Raw genomic sequence first — 25,880 nt, forward strand, 5'->3', positions numbered from 1 at the left:
AAAGGGAGGAAATAAAGCCTTTTCCCAAATGGAAAAGCGCTGTGTTTGGGTAATTAATATGTATTTGACTTTTAATATTGTCTATGTAATGAACGTTAAAACAACGGAAACAAACAGTTTAAAAAACACAATCTGATGGCATGTGCACTGTTTTCATAGGTTCAGTGAGAAAAGTGCAGTAGGTGGTATCAAGTACCTAAATTCCACAGGAAGACCAACCATGGTGCTTTAGCTTGTGTATGTAACTGTTTCTTTAAGTTGTAAGTGCATATATATATATATATATATATATATATATATATATATATATATATATATATATATATATATATATATCATTCCTTTCCAAATATATTTAACTTTATATTGTGGAAATCAAGAAAATGCTTGTAGATATGAAACAGCTGAGGCAAAAGAAGAGATGTAGTCTGCTCTGAAGGTTACACTAAGTGATTTCCAACTTGTCTGTTTTGCTTCCAAATTACAGAAATCTGTTCCATCAGTTTAAGTCTATTGAGTTCTATATCATGCTACTCTAAAACATGTATGTCTTTTAGAGGGTGTTTAATACAGTTATATGTCCCCCTATGTAGGCTACTACTAAAACAACGATGTGGAAAATGTTGATTTGACGCATTCCTCAACACTTTCTACAGACAATCATAACGCAACGAAAAACACAAAACATGTTCCAAAGGAAATAAAATAACAGAAATGGTTTTATTGTTGCTAAAGGAAAAGAAAACATCGCATTAGAAGATATAATACATTAATTTGACGAATTCCTGTTGTTGCCGAAAGTGGCTTTAATCTCATGATGTTCGCAAAGTAAAAATGTTAACACTTTTTAGACGGTCCCTAGCTTCTTCACTGTACGGAATTGGATATTCAATGAATGTTCAAATTAAACCAAAACTTGTACGATAATGCTAGTAGATAATGTAGCTGGTTGTCACATGCCGATGTACTAATAATAATGTACTAATATTAACCTTTTAATATGTAGGCTATAATTAGAAAGCCATTGAATGAGGAAGTCTGAAAGTGCGAATGTGAAACTAAACTGTGAAACTTTACCGCACTAAATCGAGTTGTTTTGAATTGGCAGGTCAGTCAAATTTTGGGAAAGGCAAATATTTTACTAGTTTAATTACATATCATATTGAATTAAACAGGCACAGAGTAATTATCTTTACAGCATTTTAAATAACTGTCTAAAGTAGTCTTCAGCATCAGAAGCGAGATGATGTCGGTGCATGTAGTCACATGTGGAGGTGGTTTTTGTTGAAAACAGCTCTCTCTAGTGGAACATAATTGCAATCTCTATACATATTTATAATAACAGCAACATGATGTGAAAAATGAACACCTTTACAGACTGCATACATTCAACTTTAATTGTAATTTTATTGTCAAAAATCATCTTTAAGGGCACTTCAAAAGGGTGTCTGTTGTGCAAAATATTTAAATTTACTCATTTTAAAATAAGATATCCATTTCCAAAGGCATTTCTCACCCAAACCCTCAAAATAACAATAACCAGTACCGAACCCTAAACACATTCGAGTAATAATAATAATTAAAAAAAATCTGTATTTAACAAATTAACAAGGACATTGCACAGACCAAATAATCATCTCGTTTCAACTACAATTGTGCACACATTTGAAAACCTCCACTTAAAGCAAGAAAAAAACACAACAAAACCAAAAGGAGTGAGTGGTGATAGTGAAGTACAATTATGTGAGTGCCAGACTTGAGTGAGTGACAGTCTGACATCACTGAGCATAGTAGTGTGTGAACTGCCATTTCTGTAAAGTGTTGATGGTATCACAGTCCTTCAGGAAGACAGCATCAGCTTTAACTCCAGCCTCCAGACAAATGGGTCGGAAACTGCCCTCCATCTTCAGATGCTCCATCTAGACAAGGAGAGATTTAGAAGGGTGTCTTTGGTCAACAATATTTGCACAACTGAATCTAGAGCCATGTACTCAAAACAGCATACAGCTGTGCATGCGATCATTTATAAGACAACTCATGCATAGAAAAACATTTGTTCAATGAATAAAGCTTTTGACAGTTCAAAACTGTATATCTTAATCAGATCTCAAAATCCAAATTTTTAGCCATTGCTCAGGTAGGTACTGACAGTTAGCTTGCTTGAGTCTGTCAACTTGAATTTAATGATCATATCTTTTTAAACGTCTTTGGAATTTTTTGTTATATGTCAGCAGCCTATATATTATTGGCAGATAACTGGAAAAAAATATTATTATTATTATTACAGTTAGTAGAATTAAGCCATATATTTTCGCTGAAACTTTTGTTGAGTTTATTTGCTTGCGGCAGAGAATCGCTGACTGCCTATGGCTTCTGTTCTTGTCATGCAGTCTCAAGTGTCAATGCGTGTGTGCCCAGGACAGACAGTGTTCTGATAGCTACATGTTTAAAATCAAGTTAGCACCTCGCATCGCTCTGTGAGGATTATTTCAACATCTGTGCACCATGTTATGTTGTTTTGGGGCTTGCTTTAATTGGGATAATATGCTGTAAGTAACAATATGCTTTTTCCCACATTACTTGGGAGTGTTTTCACTTACTCCATGTAAAATAAACAGAATATGCCATTTTTCTTTAATTACTTACAGCAGACAACCATTCAAATCAGCATACGCCTGTTTTATAGACACACTTCTGGTTTGTTATATCCGCCAAACCTTAAATAGCAGCAAAAAAATAAATAAAGTGTTGGTCGAATTGTTAGTCCTAGGGCAGGATTCAAGAAACATTCTTAAGAGGAAAATTCTTCTTAAACCACAATTTTCTACTTCCATTTCTAACTTGTGAAAAAAGTTATGAATATTTTGTATTCCCTATATAAAATAAAATGTCTTACAAGGCTTATCTTTTTCTTAAGTTCTTAAGAAAAAACCTAGATGAGTTGCGTGGCGCCATGCGAGTGTTGACGTGTAAATGGCGAGCTCAGCGCACTTTTCTAGTTTTCAATACTTTTTATGTCATGAACTGGTCAGAATCTAAACACCCTGATCCATAACTGTTCTATGAAGACAATATGTCAAAGAATTTATGATCCTTGGGCTCTGGAGACTTTAAAAGGCACTTACGTGCTCAAGCTGATACCCCTGACAAGGCTGCAGACCAATGACTCGATTATCTGGAGGGAAATAGCTGCTATACCGTTAGCGACCAAGATGGACTTGCAAGGCGTTTGGGAAATTTTGGAAGATTTAGAAAATCGTAGCCAGCGAAAACATTTCAGAATTGTTGGAATTCCTGAGAATGAAGAAGGTCGAGATATGGTGAAATTCTTAGACAAGCTCTTCCCAAGTTTGCTCGACATAACAGGCCATAAGCTGGAAATCGAGCAAGCTCACAGAGTCCCGGCTCGGAGAGCCGCTGAGGGAGACGGGCCCCGGTCAATTCTGGCCAAAATCGAGTTAATTCCATAAAGATCTCATGTTATGCAAGGAGTAAAGGAAGGTTTTCTTGGAAGAACCACAGCAATTTCTTGTTCCCAGACTGCGAATTCGACAAGAGAGAAACAAGATCGACTCAAGGAATTCAAGAAACACTTACATCAATGGAAGTTTCCGGACAAACTGAGAATAGATACTAAGGATGGCTGCAAAACATTTACAAGCCCAAAACAAGAATTGTCCTTCATAAAAGACAATGGAATGAGTAAGTCATTGTGTGATACTGTCTATGCAGCTGAGTGGACCGGACTCACTGAACATAAACTTGACTGTTTGAGGAAGCTGGACGCCTTTTTGTTTCCTTTTTGTGGTGGTTCCGCCTAGCGGCTGGAGTTTGTTTTGTGGAGTAACACTCCTTCGGAACAGTTTGTGGATGAATCTGCACATTATTTGTTTTTATGCCTCCTATTTTTTGGAGTTTGTTTTCTGGAATATTTCTTGCAATCATTGGAGTGATTAAGGCACTTGTTGCTCTCGTGTATCAGCCGAGTGAGCCGGACTCACTGAACATTCACTTAACTGTCCGAGGAAACTGGGCGCCTTTTTGTTTCCTTTTGTTGGTGGTTCCGCCAAGCGGCTGGAGTTTGTTTTGTGGAGGAACACACCTTCAGAACAGTTATGGATGAATCTACACGTTTTTAAAATTTGTATTGTTTTGTAATTTGTTATTTTTTTTTTCAGCTTTAAAAGCATGTTATCATGAAATTAAAACAATAAATGTTGTTTTGTATCTTCTTAATGTGGTTACCAATCATGTTAGTCAATTTAAATGGATGTGCTGCATAGTGCTCTCTCACCGCGACATCTGGAGTCCACAGGTAATAAGTATATCATTAGAAAGCTAAGACTGTCCTTATTTATTTTTAAAATAGAAAATTCTAGGTCAAAGTAACTCAAAATGAAGAGGGTCACAAATATAAGCATTATAACATTCTAATACTATTTACAAATAACGTACTACTACAACTTTTTTAATTGAAGTAAATTCCTCAATGAGAACCTCCAGCTCTTGTGTACTGAAGTTTTAGTTTCTTTTTTTTTCCTCCAAGTCAAAAGTTTCCTAAACGTTGTGAAATGGTTACCAGCAAGTGATTTCTCCCATGACGTTAATGTTGAGTTAGTTTAGTTACATGAGGGGCTTGCAACTAAAACAAAATAAATATTTAAAAAAAAAAAGGATTATAGATAGATACATATATCGTGTTGAAGTTTTTAATTTGTTGTATTAGACAAGGCAACCTCATGAGCAGGCCAATGTAAGTTTTAAAAATATATGAGAATTATGAATTATTTTTCTTTCAATAATTTCCACTAAGGAGCACCACTACAAACTTCTTATAATTCATACCAAAATGTTTCTTATTTTTACTTAAGAAACTTTTTGTGAATCCGGCCCTAGATTCCAAAACGTCACCTATTTTGTTTTAAGAGAGTATTTTTTTCATTTTCATTAGCTAGAAGCTTTCATTAGCTTGGTTATATCGGTATTGGCCACAATGAGCTTTAAATTGTCGGTTATCATCATCGGCCTAGATATTCCATTTTGTTGAATCTCTTGATATTAAACCAATTTCTGTAATTCTATTAACACAGGATGGAATATTTTAAATACAAATCAACTAATACCACAAAACATCTCAGAATTTATCAAATCCATTGCTAATCCCACCAAAAATGAAATCACTTCCTGGCAGATAATGTCACTCAGGACCTGGCTTTGCTTAGTTATAGAGATATTAGAAAAGACTAACAGGATGGAAAGATATTGGGGAAAACAATATGATATATTAAATTAACATTCCTAAGAAAACATGTTCTTTTGGAAAAATGTTGATTAAAGAAAAGGAAATAATGAAGAAAATTATATTTCTTAATACATTTATAATGATTTTTTTCAATGCAGAAGTTAATGCATAGCACCTGGAGACATGGCAAAAATGGCAACATCCACTCAAACCAAAGCAGTAAATGTATTTAAAATTCAACCATGTAATTGATACTAACTAGACTGATTTCCATGTTTAACCCTCTATTGCTTCTGTGTAGCAAACTCATTTTCTTCAATTTGCAAACACAATGCTTGTAAGGTTTGTAATGGTTAATAATAAAGGGATGACTTTGATTCTGGAGAACTGCCCTTAGAAAATACATTTTCATTGATACGTCACCCATCAAAATATAACTCAAATTAGTTAAATATAATTTTAAACCATTTAAAATCAAATAAATGTATACTGTTTGTTGTGAGGAATTTCTGAAATGTGTTTGTTACCTGGAAGAAACATTTTACGACACTAGAATTTATTTAACTAATGTGCAAAGATACTGTAGTCCACATTCGGTAAACCATTTGATGAGCCGGGATTCAAATACCAAAATCACTATTTGGTTATGCCACACATGCAACAGAGGTCATCAACCTGATCCGAGCCTGACTTGGTTTTCTCTAGTGTGTTTTTGCATGCATTTGCACTGTTTTTCAATGTAAAGGTACTGACTGGACAGACGTCGTTGACCGTTGCGTCATTTAACCGGTCCTGTTCGACCTGCTCCAAGCGGGATTTGAACCATGGGAGCGCTAACGTGGAGGCCAAAAGCTACAGCCTCTAGTATCAGTTGTCAGTGCGCCACCTGAGGCTGGCTTCTATTACACTCACCCCTCTAAACCTCACTCCCATCTGGGTCACGGAACCACTGTAAGTGGTCCTGTTTGACATGCTCCAAGTGAGATTTTAACCAGTGTCAGCTGGCATGGGAGGTAGGCACGCTAACGAGGAGGCAAAATGTTAGAGCCTCTAGAATCAGTCGCTAGTGTGGAGTGATGGTTACACATAAAACACAGCTATCACGTACCAGCTGGCTTCTATTACACTCACCCCTCTAAACCTAACTCCCATTCGGGTCACGGCACCACAGTTACTGGTCCTGCTTGAGCCGCTCCGAGTGGGATTCAAACCGGCAACAGCTGGCATGGGAGGCGGGCGCTCTAACAAAGAGGCCAAAGGCTACAGCCTCTAGTGTCAGTCGCTAGTGCGCCTCTTGAGGCCAGGGGAGTGAGGTTTACACATACCGCACAACTATCGAATATTAAAACCGGAAACCGCACACATCCCTATAACTCACCTGTGCAGTGATGTCACGCATGGAGCCACTATTGAGAACATTGAAGTTGTTTTTATTTAGATTTTTTTCTTCTAACCATTAGTAAAATATCTAATTTTTTGGTAATTACATAACCTTTAAAGTTTACAAGTTACCTAGGAGACAATTCAATTAGATTGTGTCATTCAGCAGAATCAGAATGAACTTTATTGCTAAGTGTTCTCATGTACACAAGGAGTATTTTTTGGTGATAGGATAAACAAGTGTACACATAACTTTACAGTGAGACAGAATATAAAACAAAAAAATGTAAGAGTATAAATAGACATACAAATAATAGGACATATAACAGTAAGGCAGATTAATTGTTCATGAGGGTGAGCCTGAGACAGTGCAAAGTTCATTATGCTAATGTTTAATGTAATAAAACTGTTGAACAGCATTGTTTGTTGCACATTTTTGACAAGAAAATGTAATGCTTAGTAGGAATTAACCTAACCATATGAGAAGGCACAGGTGATCCATTACTACTTTCAGAATGATCATATTGGGCACTAATAGATCCAGTTTCACTTTTTTGCTGCTGTATTTCTGGTGTATTGATGGACCACAAACAATCACTGAAGATCAGATTTTGTCCAACACTTACCATTCCTTTATCAGACTTGTGCATCCAGCGGAGATGTGGCTTAGTGTTGTCACATGGCTTCATGACCACACGTGTCTCCTGAGAAGCTATACAGGAAGTGTTTTGTCTAAGCATCCTTAACCAGGTGTAGCTGAAGTGTTGACTCTGACAGGCAGAAGATAAGTAGATTTGCAATGAGCATATATGATGCAAGATTATACTGCAGAATATAATATCAATGTAAGACCTGTTTCACACCGCACACATAAACGGCATATACAGTAAGCGTTGCAGCAGCGTAACTGCAACCAGGGCCGCCCATAAGGGGGGAAAATGGGACAGCTTTCAGGGGCCTTGCCACACCCCCGATAGTGCTATGATGTCTGTGCAACACCCGGCATTGATCCGGCGCTTCAACATATACCGACATCTGGGATGGCATGAGGGTGAGTACATGATGAGAAAAATGTTTTATTTGGGAGAACTATTACTTTAACAACAACCAAAAATTACTAAATGATTATCAGAAGATGGAACCTGAGAATTATTAAAAGCGTCATTGTCATTAAATCTAATTTATATGAGGAGAGGGGCAAATTATAATTAATATACATGCAACAGAAACCCCAATGTGTAGCTATGAACTTCTTAAATAATTTGGATTTAATCTGATTTACTGAATAGAAGTGTTTGTGAGCCTGTCACTTTGAGCAACTTATATCAAGCCTGACAGACAACTGTTTTAAAACAATTGGGTCAGACCCAGACTGAGTATTTCATGTTGCCTCAAAAGAAGAGAAGAGATGGTTTCATGCCAATTTTTCTGTTGCTTTTTCATAATCTTGTATTGAGCAGTAGAACAAGAGAGATAAATACTTAATGTACAAACTATATACACAATAAAAATGTAATAATGTTAAGATTCTTTATTCTCTTGTAGTCTTGTTTAATATTATATATTTTCAATATAGTTTAATGTCATAGTCATCAAAGTGTAAATTGACAAGACAGACAGACTATTTGTTCACCCTCTCATTTTTGGTCGGTTTAAAACTCACACTGATTTTTCTTCTTCTCCATAAATACAGCGGATCCTGCAAAGCAGTATCTGTTCATTTATCAATTTAGATTTGGAAAACCTACAATAACAACAACTCAATGAAAGTGGTACTAACCAGTCTTACTAACCTCGGGAGCATGAACTACAAAGATTCCTGGTTTGGTTCAGGTTTAAGTTCCATGTGGAACTTGTTCACATATGGCACTTTTCCACTGCACGTTACGGTTTGACTTGACTCTACTCACTTTACTTTTCTGAGCTTTCTTTTCCACTAAAGTTTAGTGCCGCCTCAACGTAGGTGGGATTATAGGCTGAATGCCACTTTGGTGGATTAAAGTACCAATTTCCAATACAGCAAAATCTGTACATTATTCCTATACAACGTGTAGATCTATAAACAGACTCCCATTCAAATGTTTTGAAACACTTGCCTGAAAATGTTCTCATGATCTTAAAAATCTTTTGATCTGAAGGTGTATGGTTAAATGTTTGAAATTAGTTTTGTAGACAAAAATATTATTGTGACAACATATTCATTTATTTAATTACAAAACAAAATGTATATAAAAAAATATATATGTTTTTGCAATGGATGACTTGGACTGAGTAATTTAGAAAAGAAGCCACTAAGTGCCCAGCATACAGATGTGATACCTCAAGAAGTTGGTTTAGAAAATGCCAAGAGTACATTTCTTCAAAATCTAGGCTATCATTCCCATAGTTCCATTTATGTTATTCCATAGTTGTGATGACTTTACTATAATTCTAAAATGTGAAAAAAAAACAAAGCATGAGTAAGTGACCCTAAACTTTTGAATGGTATTGTGTGTATATTATATCTGATACTCACTGGATGTTTTTTGTTTTTGGCACCATTCTGAGTAAATTCTAGAGACTGTTGTGCATGAAAATCCCAGAAGATCAGCAGTTACAGAAATCCTCAAACCAGCAAATCTGGCACCAGCTATCATCCATGCGATAATCTAATCCGCCAATCATGTGGCAGCAGTGCAGTGCATATAATCATGCAGATACAGGTCAGGAGCTTCAGTTAATATTCACATCAACCTTCAAAATGGGGAAAAAATTTGATCTCAGTGATTTGGAGCATGGCATGATTGTTAGTGCCAGATGGGCTGGTTTCAGTATTTCTGTGGAACCACCCCCAAATCATCACGATCCTCCACCTGGTTGTGGTTAGATGGAGACCTGAAGAGGCCTTCAAGCCGCAGTGTCTCGCACCCACTGTGAAATTTGGATCGGGATGATCTGGGGTGCTTCTGCAAGGCTGGAATCGGGCAGATTTGTCTTTGTGAAGGACGCACGAATCAAGCCACATACAAGGTTTTCCTAGAAGAAACACACAGCTAGGTCAATCATGGTGTGGATGGAGGACCACCCACAGGATCAAGACCCTGTCATGGCCAGCCCAATTTCCAGACCTGAACCCCATTGAAAACATCTGGAATGTGATCAAGAGGAAGACGGATGGCCAAGAGGAAGATGGCTGGCCACAAGCCATCAACAAAGCCGAGCTGCTTGAAATTTTGCACCAGGGGTGGAATAAAGTCACCCAACAGCAATGCGAAAGACTGGTAGAGAGCATGCCAAGACACCATGAAAGCTGTGATTGAAAATCAGGGTTATTACAACTTATATTGATTTCTGAACTCTTCCTAATTTAAAACATTAGTATTGTGTTATTTAAAAATTAATATGAATAATATATATATATATATGTTTTTGCATTATTCAAGGTCTGAAAACAATTTTACAATACAAGTACTTTTACAGTAAACTATTAACTAGTATAATTACTAGTGAATAATTATCTATTTACTATATATCTGTTTAACAATATGTGTATTTTTTACAGTAAACTATTTAATACACAATTATGTTGAAAAAAATGTAAATGTTAAATATTATGTTTCTTCTTATTTTTGATATCAGTATCAAATATCATGTACATAGGGCTGTTATACTGTATGTTACATTTTATGTTGCTACCATATATTTTATGATAAAATTCTGGCAACCACAACTGCCAGTTTTTTTACTGTAAATTTAACATAACATTTTTACATTGCATATTGCAAAGTACCGTGTTGATAATTTTATAGGTTTATAGTCTTTATAGAGTTTTCCAGCCTCAGAAATGAAAAGCTTATGTTATGCACCACAACATTGCTTAAATGTGCAGCGTGCGCAGTGAGAAACAGGCCTAAATTATATATCAGAAATGGTCTTATTATTTGAATTTACCTTATTTGTGAGATCACATTTATCAAAGGACAAAATGCCGTTGTGATATACCAAACACTTTCTGTTTCCAACGTTGAAAATCTAGAAGAAGACAAGCGATTGTGTCAAAACAGAGAAGCAAAGATCTGACCAGAAAACAAAGGGGTGATTTGGACTATTTTAACTCGGGGAAAAAAATCTGTTTAATTAATCATTCTTTCCTTCATTTATTTTCTACATACCAGTCCTTCAGCTTTGACCAGAGGGGCAACCAGATCTGGGAACACGTTATCCAGGTACCATTTAAAGCTCTTACACTTGAGTTTCTGTCTTAGCTCAATCTGTTCTGTCAGGTTTCCTATATCAGTCGTGCGCTTGTCCAGCAGGTGGTGGTAGCCATGACCGTAAAACAGCTCTTTATATTCATCCAGCCACACCTCTGCCACCCTGGCCAAGTTCCTTTCCACTGTCTTTACCCGATCTTTAGGGAACTTGTAAGGGTTATCACCGCGAAAGATGTGTCCCACACGTGAGCAGGGGATAATCTCAATCTCGCCACCACACATCCAGATCTGGAGTACAAATAACACATTAGCCTGTGTCACCTGACAATATTACACTATTATTAACTCAATATCAAAGTCTGTTTACCTTGAAAGAAATTTCCATGTTTTCTCCTCCCCACACATCCAGGCCTGGGTCATATGCCCCCAACTCATAAAAATAGTTCTTATCTATAGAGAAAAGGCCCCCGGCCATAATAGGACACCTGTGGAACAAAAACAAAAAAACATATGGTTACTGTGTCCTATTCTTTAAACAGCCAACCCCAAAAGATGAGATGAATGCAGATGTGTAGATGTATTCAGAGGTATGATATTACATAGTATAATATAACCACAGCATAACTTATATAACCAGATTTTTGGTCAATTCATGCATTTTTACTGATCGGATAGCTATCCCCCCCAAGATGCATATGAGACAGATAGCAGTATCATAACTGAGGTGGTTTGAGACACATATAAAAAAAAGAAAATTTGCTCAACTGTAAATGTATCCGGATGTTCAGATGGCAGATGCTAATTTTACTCTTCCTTTTGGATAGGAATCAAAAGAATTCCTCTTAACATTCCTGGCCCCTTAATGATTCCATTAACAATTATTTTAGTATGTACTGCTAGTACTTTATAGGAAGACATTTTTAGAAATAAGAAATGCAATTATCATTTCTTTTACTGCCCTGTGTGTTTACACAGACTTTTAATTAAGATAATTCATTCATACCAGATGATCACTTACCAGTGCTCGCATTATATTGATAATTATTACAGAACTTGTGATTAGAGCAGAGATATATGCATGATTTGTTTCATTTTATCAGCATAACAACAAACTTGAATAATAAAACTGTCTTTCCTAACTCAGCAAAATGGGTAAAACGGATGAATCTGGTATCATACTGTATGCATACATACTAGTGCCCGACCGATATATTGGTTGGCCTATATTATCGGCCTATATGAGCCTTTCACCAATATATTGGCTTATATTTTACCGATATGCGTAGATACGAAAAATCATATAATGAATAAAATATAATGCAGAAAACAATTATTGAATTGGTGTCATAACATAGTTTTTCCAGCAGAGCATGCTCAGACCCCATTGTTTACAGAGCTGTGCTGATGGTGGCTCTGCAGACAGGGGGAGTTAAGCGGTGCAGTGTTAAGAGGTGCGGTGTCTTCTCGGTAAGTTGCTAACTAGTTTGTGAAATGCATACTGGAATGTTAAACAAAGTTCCCATCATTTTCCCTTTTCAGTAAAACTAATATAACGTAACCCTGTCCCTGACAACCATGTCACTCATGTTTATCACATCTGTTTGCTGTATTAGCCAGCTATAATTTGTCAGTGCAGTAAGTAATGTAGCAGATTGAAAGATAAACATCAGAGCATCTTTTTGCAGCTCAGCAGACAACGGTGCGGTGGTGGATTGTGTCTGTTGAGTGTTGATTTCATGCTACGCTGTTACCAAGTTGGTGAGATGGTTTAAATAAAAAAAACTTTTTTTTGTTAATTTCACAAAATATTATATTTTCTTTGCACATGCATATAGTGAGTGACAGAGTCAGCTTTTCTCACTAGTAATTTGGGTTTGAGGTAAGGAAACTCATCCTAGACAAGCAGTTATGAGTAGCGTTCACAGAACAGCAATCAGAATTCCTTATTAATATCTATAGATTTATAAACACACAAATATACAAGCATGCCCATTATTTTTACCAGTTTTATACACTCTCCATATGTTGGACATCACCTGATGGGGTCAGAATCCTTCACGTTGTTCTGTCTGATATATTCCTCAGGCAGAGCGCTCCAGGCAAACACCAGCGGCCATCGGAAAATGCCTCTTTGGAAATTATCAACCAGCATATAACTTCATGGAAAGAAAACAGGTATATGGAAGAATGATGCAATGGAAAGAGCTCTAGAGTCTCATAAGGACATCCTTATAATGTAAATACCACGGTATGTGATTATGGTAATCATTCAGTAACATAGTATACCGTATACAAAACCATAGTATTACCAACACTGTACTATGGAAACACCACAGTACTTTCTTTTCCAAACACATTTGAATGACTGAATAAACTCCATTACCTCATGTCCTTATCGCTGATGACCTCAATAACAGGACAGACCACTTTCTTGTGGTCCAGGTAAACTCTCTCTAACAGAGGCTCCAGCCACCCCACATTACACTCAACATGCGAGTCCAGAAATGTCAACACTTCACCTGCAGAGGAGACAAAATCTGTTGAAACAACTGAAGAATGTGATCCGTTTGTAACAGAGAAAACAAAACTGTCCATGTACTGCCCAACAAGTGTAGAGCAAAGTACATCCCACATCCAAATATACATTCCAATTATAGAGCATGTAAAATGAGTAGGATGTCCGAATAGGCAGTATTCATGAAACTGTATTTGAACAATACCCTGACAACTTACTGCATCTGCTGAGATTCTGAAGTGTGCAGCCTGACACTTATATTCAGTACAAACTCTGAAAGTACAGGAATTTGGATGCAGCAAAAAAAAAAAACTAATATATTTTCTCTACTCACACTGTTCTTGTCTGAACGGAATGTTTTGGCATTATTGGTAATAAAGCAATGTGAACTGAAATAAAAGTGAGTGTGTGTTACCTTTAGCAGCAGTAGCTCCTACCATCCTGGCTCTGATGAGGCCCTGCCTCTCTTTCAGACGAATGATTCGTACTTTAGGGAACTGAGACATATACACATCCAGCTGCTCCCTCAGATAGTCTAAAACACAAAGAGATCCTTCAGATAAAAGCAAATCTGCAGACAGATGAGGACTTTCATCTTTGAGCAGAGGGTAACTGGTACACATTATGGCGGCATGTAGCATGCAAGCTTATTAACCTCATGAATGCAGAATGTAATAATGACAAATAACACATTTTATAATGCATATTTATTACTTTAAAGGTGCAATATGTAAAATCTTTCATGTAATGTTCTCCTTTTTTTTGCCAAAGCGGCTTGTAACGCAACTTAAAAAATTAGCCCTTCCCGGACTTTTCTCTTCAGAACATTCATCTACTGAATCCCATCTGGCTAAGCGGGAATGTGATCGTGGTCAAGAGAAAACTAGAGTGAACATCAGCAGGGTATTTGATTCCAGGAGGGACCTTCGTTCGGTTTTGGGGATCAAAACCGACCCTGAATTGGTGTTTTTCTTAATGGACAGGTAAGCTTACGTAAACGCAAAGCATGTGATAGTCATAAGGATTGATCTGTGTAATTTAAGCGAACTTGATCTTGCCTGTTAAAGCTGACGAATTGCAAACTACCTTGCTTTGTAACTTTCAAATAATTTCAATAATCTCTTTATACTAAAAGTCAGGTTAATATCAATGTTAATCTGTAATTATTCAGCAAGGTAAACTACAATAACACATTAAATGAATGCTAGACAATGTTCAAGATCATGCAAAAAGCTCCATTCATTAGTGTAAAGTAACTTGGTTAAACAGAAAATATATACATTCTATTTTTATAAAACAATAGCGAATCGATATATCAAATATAATATGCAGTCTCAAAGTTTGTAGTAAAACAATCATAACGGTGTAATTTTAATTAATCTACCTCATCTGTCAGCACGGTGCCAGTGAATCACTTTCAGTCTCTTTGTACGTCAAGTCATTGTTTTGGTCGATGCTCGCTCTCATCTCTATGCAGTGTGTGTGTGCGCGAGCACGAGCAACAGGTAACTGGCTGCAGTTCACTTAATGGCCACAGGTGTCATTAATAACAAGGGTTTCTGAATCTTACATACAGCCCCTTTAAATGATCATCGAGTGGTCATCTTTTACTGATCTTGTGTAAATTGAACTCATAGAATAAGGAATGTTTAATGTCATATTAGTGATGTTTTGGTGTGTATTTTAAGACGTTATCCACTGGAAATATTCCACTGAGCCCCGATTCTCAAATCTCATTTGTGATTCATTGTTTTAATTTACAAAATGGCACCTTTGGACAAATCAGTCAGATATGAACACAAATTCAATCTGAGAGCTAAAGCAGAGGAAATATTATCAGTAAATAACTTACGCTTTATCCTCACACAAAGATATTGCATGGATTAAAAAGGCTTGTAATATAGCGTACTAGTCACATTAACTTATTTTATGATAATTTAATGGAGCATTTTTTTGTTAGGGTTGGAGTAAAAATCACCATTCAATTTCACTAGCTGGGTTTTTATCCACATAGTATGCATTTTTGGGTTAGCACATAAAAATACTGGATGGAAACACCAAGAAGTGAATAAAATCGTTAAAAATGCACATACAAAATATATCCTCACTTGAGGTTTTTTGATGTTACCGTCCTCAGATTCATTCTCAAAATATTACGACGAAATCTGAGATTTTATATATTTTAGGTGGCACTAAAATGCTGTAGTAGTTTTATGTATTAATTATTTATTTATATAGTTATTTATATTTTTATTTTATTAATATTAACTCACAACTGTGGTATTTTTGGCAGAAACTATGGCTGCCACGGAGTGTGTATATGAAAAACGTTTTAATTATCGACTTTTTTCTTACATACACATATCGATTTGCTTAAGACATTCGCTGATCAACGAGGTGTGTGGATTACTTTTTTGCTGCCTAAATGTTACTTTTGGGCAGTCTCAAAGTGCTGGCACCCATTTACTTGGATTACAAGGACCTGACAGAGCTCTATCTTCTAGGAGCACTATATGAATCATGCACGGAACTGCTGCCCATGTAGAGCGTTCCAAAACACTCTATTATGACGCATCATTTCAGTAATGATGCTGCCTTAGAAGACATCTGCTAAATAGGCAGCTCGACGTCTACATCTTGTGGCTCTTATTTTTTGACGAGTGTATTTTAAAGCTTCATTACATAACTTTGTGCTCTCTAGCGAAATCTGTGGTTGAAACTTAAAATTGCAAGCAATTTGCGGAAGAATACATTAGGTCAGTCATGTTCGGGCACTGCTCTTCTGGCGGATGAATCTCCCAATTTGAGCTTACTTCATGTTGATATTATGTTATACAATGAAAAAATTGAAACAGAACTATTACTTGCTTTGATGAAGATAAACAACACTCTTATTTACATATTTGAATGAATTTTACTCTTAATTTCTTTTCTGACACTACACTCAAAGAACTATTAAATAGAGAACAGGGGACTCTCCTCAGCCACCATCAGAATATCTTAATATGATTATTCAAGTGTTTTATCTACTATTAATATTTGAATTGTTTTACAATTGAATGTTTGACAATTTGAAATTTAAGAGGTTAAACTTGTGATATGGCTGATATGAGTTCAATAGAAGACTTTATTATATTTATACTATATTTTTATTATTTTTATACTATATTTTCCAGCCTCATTACTGCAAGCAAACAACAAGCGAGAGAGAGCACAAACATTACATGGAGCGAACAAAGTCTTCTAACCGAGGAGCGAGTGAGAGTATATGTATCTCGCAAAGATGCACAAATGCATAATATACTGGACGCGCCAAGGCACAGTCGCATACACGCACAAGATCATGCAGTCACCGAGCACACTCTCCTAGCACGGTTGTCGATCTTTTCCAAGTGTCTTAGCAGCAGCTATTACAAATGTTTAGAAAATAGCAGGAAAAAAATACAAATATTTAAACGGAAGCACAACGTAGTTCAAGCGGGAAGACTAGCAGCTGTACATCATCACATCATTAGCTGGGTAACTTCTAGCCAATCGCATGTAAGCCATTGCTTTATAAGCCTGCTCACAATCTATCACCCTTACTCAACTGTTTCAGTGTACTAACCAGCAACCACCACCACCAGTTGAGCCCCATCCCTCGGACCGCCAGACGGGGCCTACACCAAAGAGAGTCTGTTTCACATTAATCAAATGAATGGCATCTTAAACCTCACTCAAGCCTGCGTGTCTTCCCTATAGAAAGGGATTTAACGTGTTTTGCAACATTTTAAGCATGTTTTTAAGCATTTAAGCAGCTCCAGGGGTGATAGTCAGCATCTACTACTACCCAGGCCCCAGGGGGACATTGTATTAAAAACATAAGATATATAAAAAATATATATATATCTTCTGACATATTTTTTAAAGCCACGATTGTAAAAACAGCTATTTGGCATTTTTGTGTTGGGGCCAGTGAAAACTTTGCCAGGGCCAGTAAAAATATGAAGCACTGGCCCAACTGGGCCATAATAAAACAAAACCTTAGCGTTGAACCCTGCAAACGGATAACAGATAAACATCAATCTACACTGCAACAATGCTTTCCTGAACTGTGTGAGTGTAACTCAACTGAGTTGAAGAGGACAGCCGTACTTCTTTCCGGTGTGTGCGGATATGACGTAATGATGCAATGACGAACGTCATAAGCCAGCGATTTCGCACCGAATCGAACCAGACAGCTCAAAATACAAATACTTTTATAGGCTTACTTTAGTGTTTTGAACACTGATTGTCTATGTACTCAATCATTAATTTCAATTTGTTAATTTTTAATTAAAACTTTTACATAGTGAAGCTTTAACATTTATGGATTGGCCCTATTCCCTTCCATGTTTAAGACATTCTAGTATAAAGCTCTATATGGGGGATACCAAACCATTCAAACTGCTAGACAGCCCCTTCATTTCAAACAGCACTGACGAGGCTAATATTAGAGCAAATATTTTAGATGTTTTTATTACAACTGTAAAAGTTGTAGTTAAAGGTTTTTATGATATATAACAAATAATACAGTTTAGAAAAGACTAGCAACAGTACACTAACCTATCCACAGTAATGAGGAGCCATCCATGGTCTTACCTGTGGTAATAACCTTATCATTACAAATACCTTTGTTAAACAAGGGTAGAAAAATAGTAAACTTTCATAGACGGTAGGCAAGTACAATTCAAAATGAAGGTATTAAAACTTCCATGAATTCTGGACAAATTATTGACTGAATTTCCTCCTGTTCTAACAGTCCAATTATGGCAAAGATATTCTAAAGGTGACTTAAATCATTAGGCCTGTGTCCTGCTAAACTAATATAATTCTTGTTCAAATGAAATCCAGATAAATGCATGCATTTACAGTCTTCAGATACCTTTATCACTTTTTGTGAGGCAGGGAGATTTTGGCTAGTGAAAATGGCTAGTGACCTTAGGAACTACTCGCCACAGTGGCTGGTGCACCAAAACGTTAATTTCAAACCCTGTTTATGATGCTAGAAATGTATCAAAAAATTGTTCCCTCACACCTTTGGTGCTGCAGTCGTCCACCAAAATGATCTCCTTCAGGAGGTGTGGAGGAGATCTGTTGAGTACACTGTGGACTGATCGGAGCAGAGTGGACCAAACCTCATCCACAAAGCAGAAGATCACGCTGGTAGAGGGCAGGTCATCATGAACAAGGTTCTCCGAGCATCTACACCACAGGAGAGAGGGGTGTTATAGAGTACATACAGTATATCAATGGCAAAAATGTGGCTAATACAAAGTTAGTCTAAAGTTCACACTCACGTTTTGGGTCTGGTGTCTGGAATGGCCCGGTCTATCGGTATCTGCTCACTCAGGAACACGTTAAAATGTCCTTCACTCCAGCGTCTTCGGCTCTCCAGCTCTTTATCTCTGGGGACACTTGCAGGCTGCCCAAACTGTCCCACGGCCCGTGAGTCTCTGGGCTTGTCGGTCAGATCCAGGGCCATGATTTTATGAAGCCCACCTGACCTCCTGACCCTCACAACTGTGGAGTTCAATACCTTTGATGCCTCATCGGCATGGTCGTGCAGCTTCAGTTCATTTGTTTTTTTAGTCAAATGCGTTTTAGTTTTGTTGAAAGTGTTGTCATGTTTCTCCGTATCAATAATTCTTTTCGTTTTAGCGCTCTCAGCAGGTTTCAGCAAATCATTACTCAAGTTCTTGTGTAAACCAGCATCTGCATGTCCTTCGCTAAGTAGGCCTAGTGTTACTAGTGTTGCATTAGTATGATGTACTGTCCTCATACTCTTTTCTTTGAGCGGTAAAATATGTTTTCCCTCCTGTACTGCAGGTGGGGCTTTAGAAACCACATGTTTTTCTTTATTTATTTCATTAATCTTTAAAATTACATTGTTAACTTTGACCTTCATTACAGTTTCATTGCTCCTTTTGTGATTGTTGAGAATAGTTTCTTTCACAGATGATTTCACGGTTAAATGCACTTTGCTTTGATTAATTGCATCTTTTTGTACCACAAACAAATTACCAGCCTGTAACTTTGGATTCACTCGAATGTCTTGTTTTAGCGGAGCTTTTGTTTCTGGCTTTGCTTTTGGCAACTTTTTGTAAACTTCATCAACTTTCCTTTCAAACCTATTGGGTTTTTTAAGAATTCCCATCTTGTCCACATTTACTTTTTCCAATGGATGTTTGAACACCACATTCTCTACATTGTCTTTTCTCCTTCCCTGTTTTCGTACAATCTCTCGCTCTTTGAGATCCTGATTCACATCACTAATCGATATCCGGAGTGCTGCGATGTCAAAGAGGAGCCAGATTACAGAAGCAATAAACACAAATGCCAGGACTCTTCCACTGCCCCTAAAATACTTCCTGAACTTCATTTTAAACATTATACAGTGAATTTACATTCATCCAGCAGCAGAATAGGCTTCTCAATCTTGTTAGGAGTGTTCACAATTGGCTGGCTTCTGAAAGAGAGTGACTCCTCATTCTAGAACTGAAGTGAAGAGTCACAAATGAATTAGAAAAAAAATACATAATTGCTGTGAAGTATTTAGTCAAATGAGGGAACACCAAAAAGCTGAATGGGTTAATGTGTAACCGGGATATTTTAGTAACATATCCAGCGAATAAAAATAGCGATAGTGGCGCGAAGTGCCGAACAGCGTCAAATAAAAAATCGCTCTCTGTTGCTAAGGATACAGGCGCTACTTCAAACTACCGCGAGAATGGAAACGGGACTTGACTGTGGTTTACCTGTTTCTAACAAAATGCATTCCGTGCGCGTCTGCTGTAATATACACAATTTGAGAAGATTAACGCTCTTTAGTAAACATGTGTGTCCATTCTAAACACGGAGTGTTCGAATGTAGCCATAGCGTGGCAGCCCTTCAAGCAGAACTCAAACACGACTGCGTGGCAACATTTTTGCGGTCTGATCGAAACCGTCAAACTCTGTTCCAATAACACAAAGTTTTGGACTCAAGCACATTCTATACCCATACTTGATACATAATAGATCCACACAAGATCCAAAGTAAATCCGTAATTTAAGCGGTGCTCGGCGTGAAACTTCCGCGTCAGATCCGCTTCGCAAAGTTTCTCATCATATGCGTGGTGCTCCAGTCTTCTCAAAGTAATGTGCATGCAGATTTCTGTATTCCTGTCGATCATCCGATCATTTCACACGGAGTACGGGAGGAGTATGTCCTCCAGGCTTTAAGACAGCCTCCTAACCTCTGTAGTTCCTGCTGGAGTCCTGTGTGCGGATCAGACCTGCCCTGTTTTACACGTACACAAACTTCGTGACTACGTGTCAATATTTTCAGAGATATATTTGATGCATTGAGAAATTGTCATGGTGTGGTCAGACTTATGCCATTTAATATTGTGTTTAACATGACATGCCTTTAAATGTCGTGGAGTAAATGTTGGATGCACAAAAAAACATATAGGCCTATTTTTTGGAAATATATGGAAATCCAATGGGTTTATTTTTGCATTAGCTACGACTCAAAGGTTTGGACACAACTTTGTATTCTTCATTAATATTTAACATATTTTAGAGTAATAGCTAAGTGAAAAAAAAAAAAAAAACACTTTGAATAACTCAAATGGAAGTTTTTAACTTTTATAATTTTATAAAAAATATAGGGAGATATATATAGGGAGATTGGGGCAAGTTGTCACACTGCTGTGAATATTTCACAGAGTAGGTTTATTTTGAATGTCAGTTTCTGCATAGGCATATTCCTTAAAGTCTTAGTTACACAAAATAGCTGAGAATATTTTTAGCGGTATTACCTAGGAATGAATAATATATATATATAAAAAGATACCATTCATTGAACACATGTTGAACTCTTGTGAACATATCCCCTGTTACCCCACCAGCAAAACAAAATCTATGTCTCTTTTCAAATCTACACCTGCATAAAACATATACATTTTTATTAACTTTTCAGCAAAAAAAAACTGTTACTGATTTGTGTAGGATTTTTTATTTATTTTTTTCTACTCAGAATCAGATTTATTGCTAAGTATGCTTACACATACAAGGAATTTGTCTTGGTGACAGGAGCCGTACAACCTCTGCTGGGCCTTTTTCACAATAAGGTTAATGTAGGTCTCCCACTTCAGGTCCTGTGAGATGGTAAATTACCCCACTGCTGCCACAGTCCTGTTCAGAATGGTGAGGGGGGTCAGTGTTGGGGTGTTCCTCCTAAAGTCCACAATCATCTCCACCGTTTTGAGCGTGTTAAGCTCCAGGTTGGTTGTATACAGGGAGAAGTGTAGTGGGGAGAGCACACATCCCAGTGCTGATATGTACATGTGCAGAAAGTGAATTTCTCCCGTCTCACTAGCTACTGCCTGTCCATAAGAAAGCTGGTGATCCACTGACAGATAGACTTGAGAACAGAGATTTGGTGTAGTTTAGACTGGAAATAGCTGGAATGATGGTGTTGAAAGCCAAACTGGAGTCCACAAAAAGGATCCTTACGTATGTCCCCGGTCTGTCCAGATGTTGCAGGATATGAAGCAATCCCATGTTGACTGCATCATACACAGACCTGTTTGCTCGATAAGCAAAATGAAGGGGGTCTAGAAAGGGTCCAGTGATGTCCTTCAGGAGGGCCAACGCCACTCTCTCAAATTATTTCATGACCACAGATGTCAGAGCGGTGGCTCTGTTTTCATTAATCCTGTGATTTTAGGTTTCTTTGGGACAGGAATGATGATTAAGCATTTGAAGCAACATGAGACTTCACACTGCTTCTGTGATCTATTGTGTTAGCACAGGATTTTAGACAAGCAGGTGAAACTCTGTCTGGGCCCTGTTCTTTCCTTGTCTTTTGTTTTCAGAAGACACAGCACACCTCTTCTTCACAGATCTTAAGTGTAGATCTCTCCTGCTGATAATCTAGGTGTACGCTGGTTCTTCTTTTTTTGTTCATAAACTTTTCAGCAAAATGTAAAAAAAAAAATCTGCAAAATGGAAAACGTAACATATCAAAACATTGTTTGGACCATCAAATATTATAATTGTAGAAATGTATCACATATAAAACACATGTGACAACCTGCCCCATACAAATATGACAATATACCCTGACTTTAATGAAAGCCTTCTCTGCTGGTGTAACATGCTTAATGAATAAATATTTTTCATCCTTTCATTCTTATTCACCTTTTTGCTAACTCTTAATTAATCTACAAACCAATAGCAAAAAACAAAAAAATTTATCCAATCAGAATTTATTCCTCGATGCTTACAAGCAAAGTGTACATATCGCATCCCCGAAGCCATGTTCCTTAGCCGATGCATCACGTGAGTCTGAGCTCCACCCCGTCAGGCCCTCAGAATTTTCAAAGAATCCCCAACAGTGTAAGTGAAGAGGCATCTAAAGTTAGATTGTCAGATTCAGCAGCCAATCAGATTGATATATTTGTTCTTGTGGGTGTGGATATGTACGTAATTTGAAAGCGAAGAGTGCGAGATCTTGCTGACAAGTCGGCTGTCATCACTGCTGCTATCGCCATTGAGAAAGAGATCCTTATGGATTTAAAATCCGTTCTAGATATTCTGCATGATCATGTGATTAATTAATTAAACAGGAAAGGATGGCTGATTTTCACGTCAAGCAAATTGGTAACTGCTTTTTGCATTGTTATAGCAACATCAGGAATTTTTTAAGTGTAATTTAGGCTGCTTGAGCATTCAGTGTCGGATCAAGTTTTGAAAAGTAACCATGTAAAAAATAGCTAAATTTAAATCACAAATATTATTAGAGAGTTTTTTCTTGGTATTAGACCTCCTTGGTTCTGTCTTTCATGCGTGCACATGTTTTTAAAATGTCAATTGGTATTATTAGTTGACTGCCACGAAATGTATGATACGTCATACGTCATCTTATTCATTGTGAAACTGTGTTTTCGTAATGGCATGAATCGCACTGAAGGCCTAGACTTAAAATGCACAGGCCCAGCTGATCTGGTCTAACCTGTTCTGTTGACAGCTGGATCTATGTTTCTCTATAACAGTCTAAAAACTTATTACGTGACATATTGCACACAACTACAGTGTATTGGCAAGTTGAAATATGAAGGCAAAACAGTGTATGTGATCTGCTTATGAAACATGTTACTGCATATTGTAATACTGTATGTGTGACAGTGTTGGGGAGAATAGGTAATTAAAAGTAGCAGCACTAACTAGAGTACCTCAGCTGTTTTCACAATGGTAGCTTTTCCAGTAACAAGCTACAATGGGCTTTCATTCAGTTCATTTAAATTAACTGTTACATTTTTTTTTTTTTTAGAGTTGGCAACGTTTCATTTTAGTGAGTCAGTTCTTTCAGATGGTTCATGTAAATCAACTAGTTCACATAAATGATTCACTGATTCACTTGAGCCCCACACAGTCTTCAAGAGATTTTGCCTTCTTTTTTGAAGCAAACTGACTCACTAAGCACTTTATTAGGAACACTATATAGCCCTTTTCCACTGAAATGGTTCGGGTGAGGGTTCCTGGGCCCCAAAATCTTGCTGGTCTCTACGCAGGAACCAAATACATCAGGGGATGGAGGGATGGATAATGTTTCATCACCATGGTATTGTTTTCCCAAACATCAACAGTAACTACCATCTGCAGCAAGGAGCACTTCTTCACTCTAAAACAACAATAAAAAACCCACAAAATGATCAGACATCAAAAGCATTCAGGTAACATGACAAATCGAGTGCTCTACTTGCGAAATGGTATTTATGAAGATTCGTGATAAACTAGAGAGATCGCAAAGGAAATAAATACTCTACCGAAATGAGGATACAGCATGAAATGATGCACGCTGCCTTCAATTTATCAAATCATAAACAAATTAAAAAAAATTAAGGGAGTACAGGGATCATAAGTAGGACATAAGCAAATGCAGCAGTGGACAGAGCAACAATGTTTTGGATTTGGACACCGAACATCCTGCTAACTAATGGGGGCATTGAATTCAGCCAGTTACGCTTGTGATAAACAGTGAATGACAAGTGTCCTCTGCAGCTGATCTGCAGCTGTAAGTTGTTATATTTGCCAAAGAAAGGCTCCAGATTGCCTCGGCCGTGAACCAGAGGAGCACAGCACAGGAACGATTGCAGTTTTGGTGGAAAAGGGCTTTATGGTTCTAATAAAGTGCCCAACATGGTCTTCTGCTGTTGTAGCCTGATACCTCGTTGGGATTTGCTGTAATCTTTCATCATTGACAATATTCATCAATATTTTTATTCTTGCTTCATTGCAAACTTTGTGATTTTGATTAGATAATCAAGTGTTCTAAATTGAAGGAAGGGCATGCAAAGGAAAATTTAAATAAATGGAAATTCAAAAACTCATCTAGTGAAATTCTTCCCCAGCGACACATCTAACTCGTGCCAGGGGAGAATTTCACTAGATGAGTTTTAAAGTGGAATACGTTGTATTATTATTCACAAGATATGAAGTTGAAGATATAATTAATTTAATTTAATTTAATTTGACCAATTGTCACACATTATACATACATTTCTGCATATACATGGTGAAATTATTTATTTTTCACATATCCCAGCTAAGCTGGGGTCAGAGTGCAGGGTCAGCCATGATACGGCGCCCCTGGAGCAGATAGGTTCAAGGGCCTTGCTCAAGGGCCCAACAGTGGTGTCTTGGTGGTGTTGGGGCTTGAACCCACGACCTTCTGATCAGTAACCCAGAGCCTTAACCGCTGAGCCACCACTGCCCCTATGATGTTTGTGTCACGTGTATAATCACGCGTCATGGCCGACGGGTTAGAGACCGGGCTGCCTTCCCTCACACCTGCCGAGGGCCTGAGAAGACAGGCCGCTAACACTGCCCCACGCACCATGGATCCAGGAGGTGAGCGTGTGCAGCTGTCGGACCACACTCATGCCTGGGCCATTCCATGGATACATCCCCGACATCAAGGAGCCCCTTCTCAACACGAGGATGCCAGATTCCCCCTTTAATTTGAACACCATTCCCTCTGGACACTATTTTGCCTTTTTTGTTTATTATTATTTCTATACACCTGTTCATCTTATTCATGTGATTATCTAAATAGCCAATTGTTTAGCAGCAGTGTATAAAATAATGCAAATATGGGTGAGGAGCTTCAATTAATGTTCACATCAACCATCAGAATGGGGAAAAAAATGTATCTCAGTGGTTTCGACCATGGCATGATTGTTAGTGCCAAATGGGCTGGTTTGAGTATTTTTATGTAACTGCTGATCTCCTGGGATTTTCAGTCTCAATCTCAAGAGTGTAAAGAGAATGGTGCGAAAAACAAAAAAAATCCAGGAAGCGGTAGTTCTGTGGATGAAAACGCCTTGTTGATGAGAGAGGTCAACAGAGAATGGCCAGACTGATTCAAGCTGACAGAAAGGCTATGGTAACTCAAATAACCCCTCTGAACAATTATAGAGAGCAAAAGAGCATCTTAGAATTTACTCACATTGCAGCAGTTTCTCCCCCTCTTGCACCGGTG

The 25,880-nt window shown here is 37.5% G+C and overlaps 1 protein-coding gene across 1 annotated transcript; it reads right to left on the reverse strand.

Annotated features, from left to right (window-relative positions):
- Positions 1-1,178: 1,178 nt before the first annotated feature.
- On the reverse strand, positions 1,179-20,596 carry LOC127658519 (polypeptide N-acetylgalactosaminyltransferase 5). The gene is made up of 10 exons (XM_052147834.1): positions 18,649-20,596; positions 18,387-18,553; positions 13,746-13,865; positions 13,199-13,334; positions 12,852-12,971; positions 11,183-11,300; positions 10,774-11,103; positions 10,553-10,633; positions 7,249-7,392; positions 1,179-1,919 (listed from the first exon to the last, which is right to left on the reverse strand). The coding sequence occupies exons 1-10, from the start codon at positions 19,737-19,739 to the stop codon at positions 1,779-1,781; spliced, it is 2,448 nt and encodes an 815-aa protein (XP_052003794.1). The 5' UTR covers positions 19,740-20,596; the 3' UTR covers positions 1,179-1,778.
- Between the last annotated feature and the right edge of the window lie 5,284 nt (positions 20,597-25,880).

The sequence above is a fragment of the Xyrauchen texanus genome, chromosome 18 (assembly GCF_025860055.1).
Source record: "Xyrauchen texanus isolate HMW12.3.18 chromosome 18, RBS_HiC_50CHRs, whole genome shotgun sequence".
In the NCBI taxonomy this organism is placed as follows: domain Eukaryota; kingdom Metazoa; phylum Chordata; class Actinopteri; order Cypriniformes; family Catostomidae; genus Xyrauchen; species Xyrauchen texanus.

Bases quoted from the DNA above. Each gene is read 5' to 3' on its own strand.
- LOC127658519 (XM_052147834.1), bottom strand. From the start codon at position 19,739: ATGTTTAAAATGAAGTTCAGGAAGTATTTTAGGGGCAGTGGAAGAGTC. The intron at 12,972-13,198 runs GTAATGGAGTTT...CTTTCCATGAAG, and splicing joins ATCAGCGATAAGGACATGAG to TTATATGCTGGTTGATAATT. The intron at 11,104-11,182 runs GTAAACAGACTT...TTTGTACTCCAG, and splicing joins ACATGGAAATTTCTTTCAAG to ATCTGGATGTGTGGTGGCGA.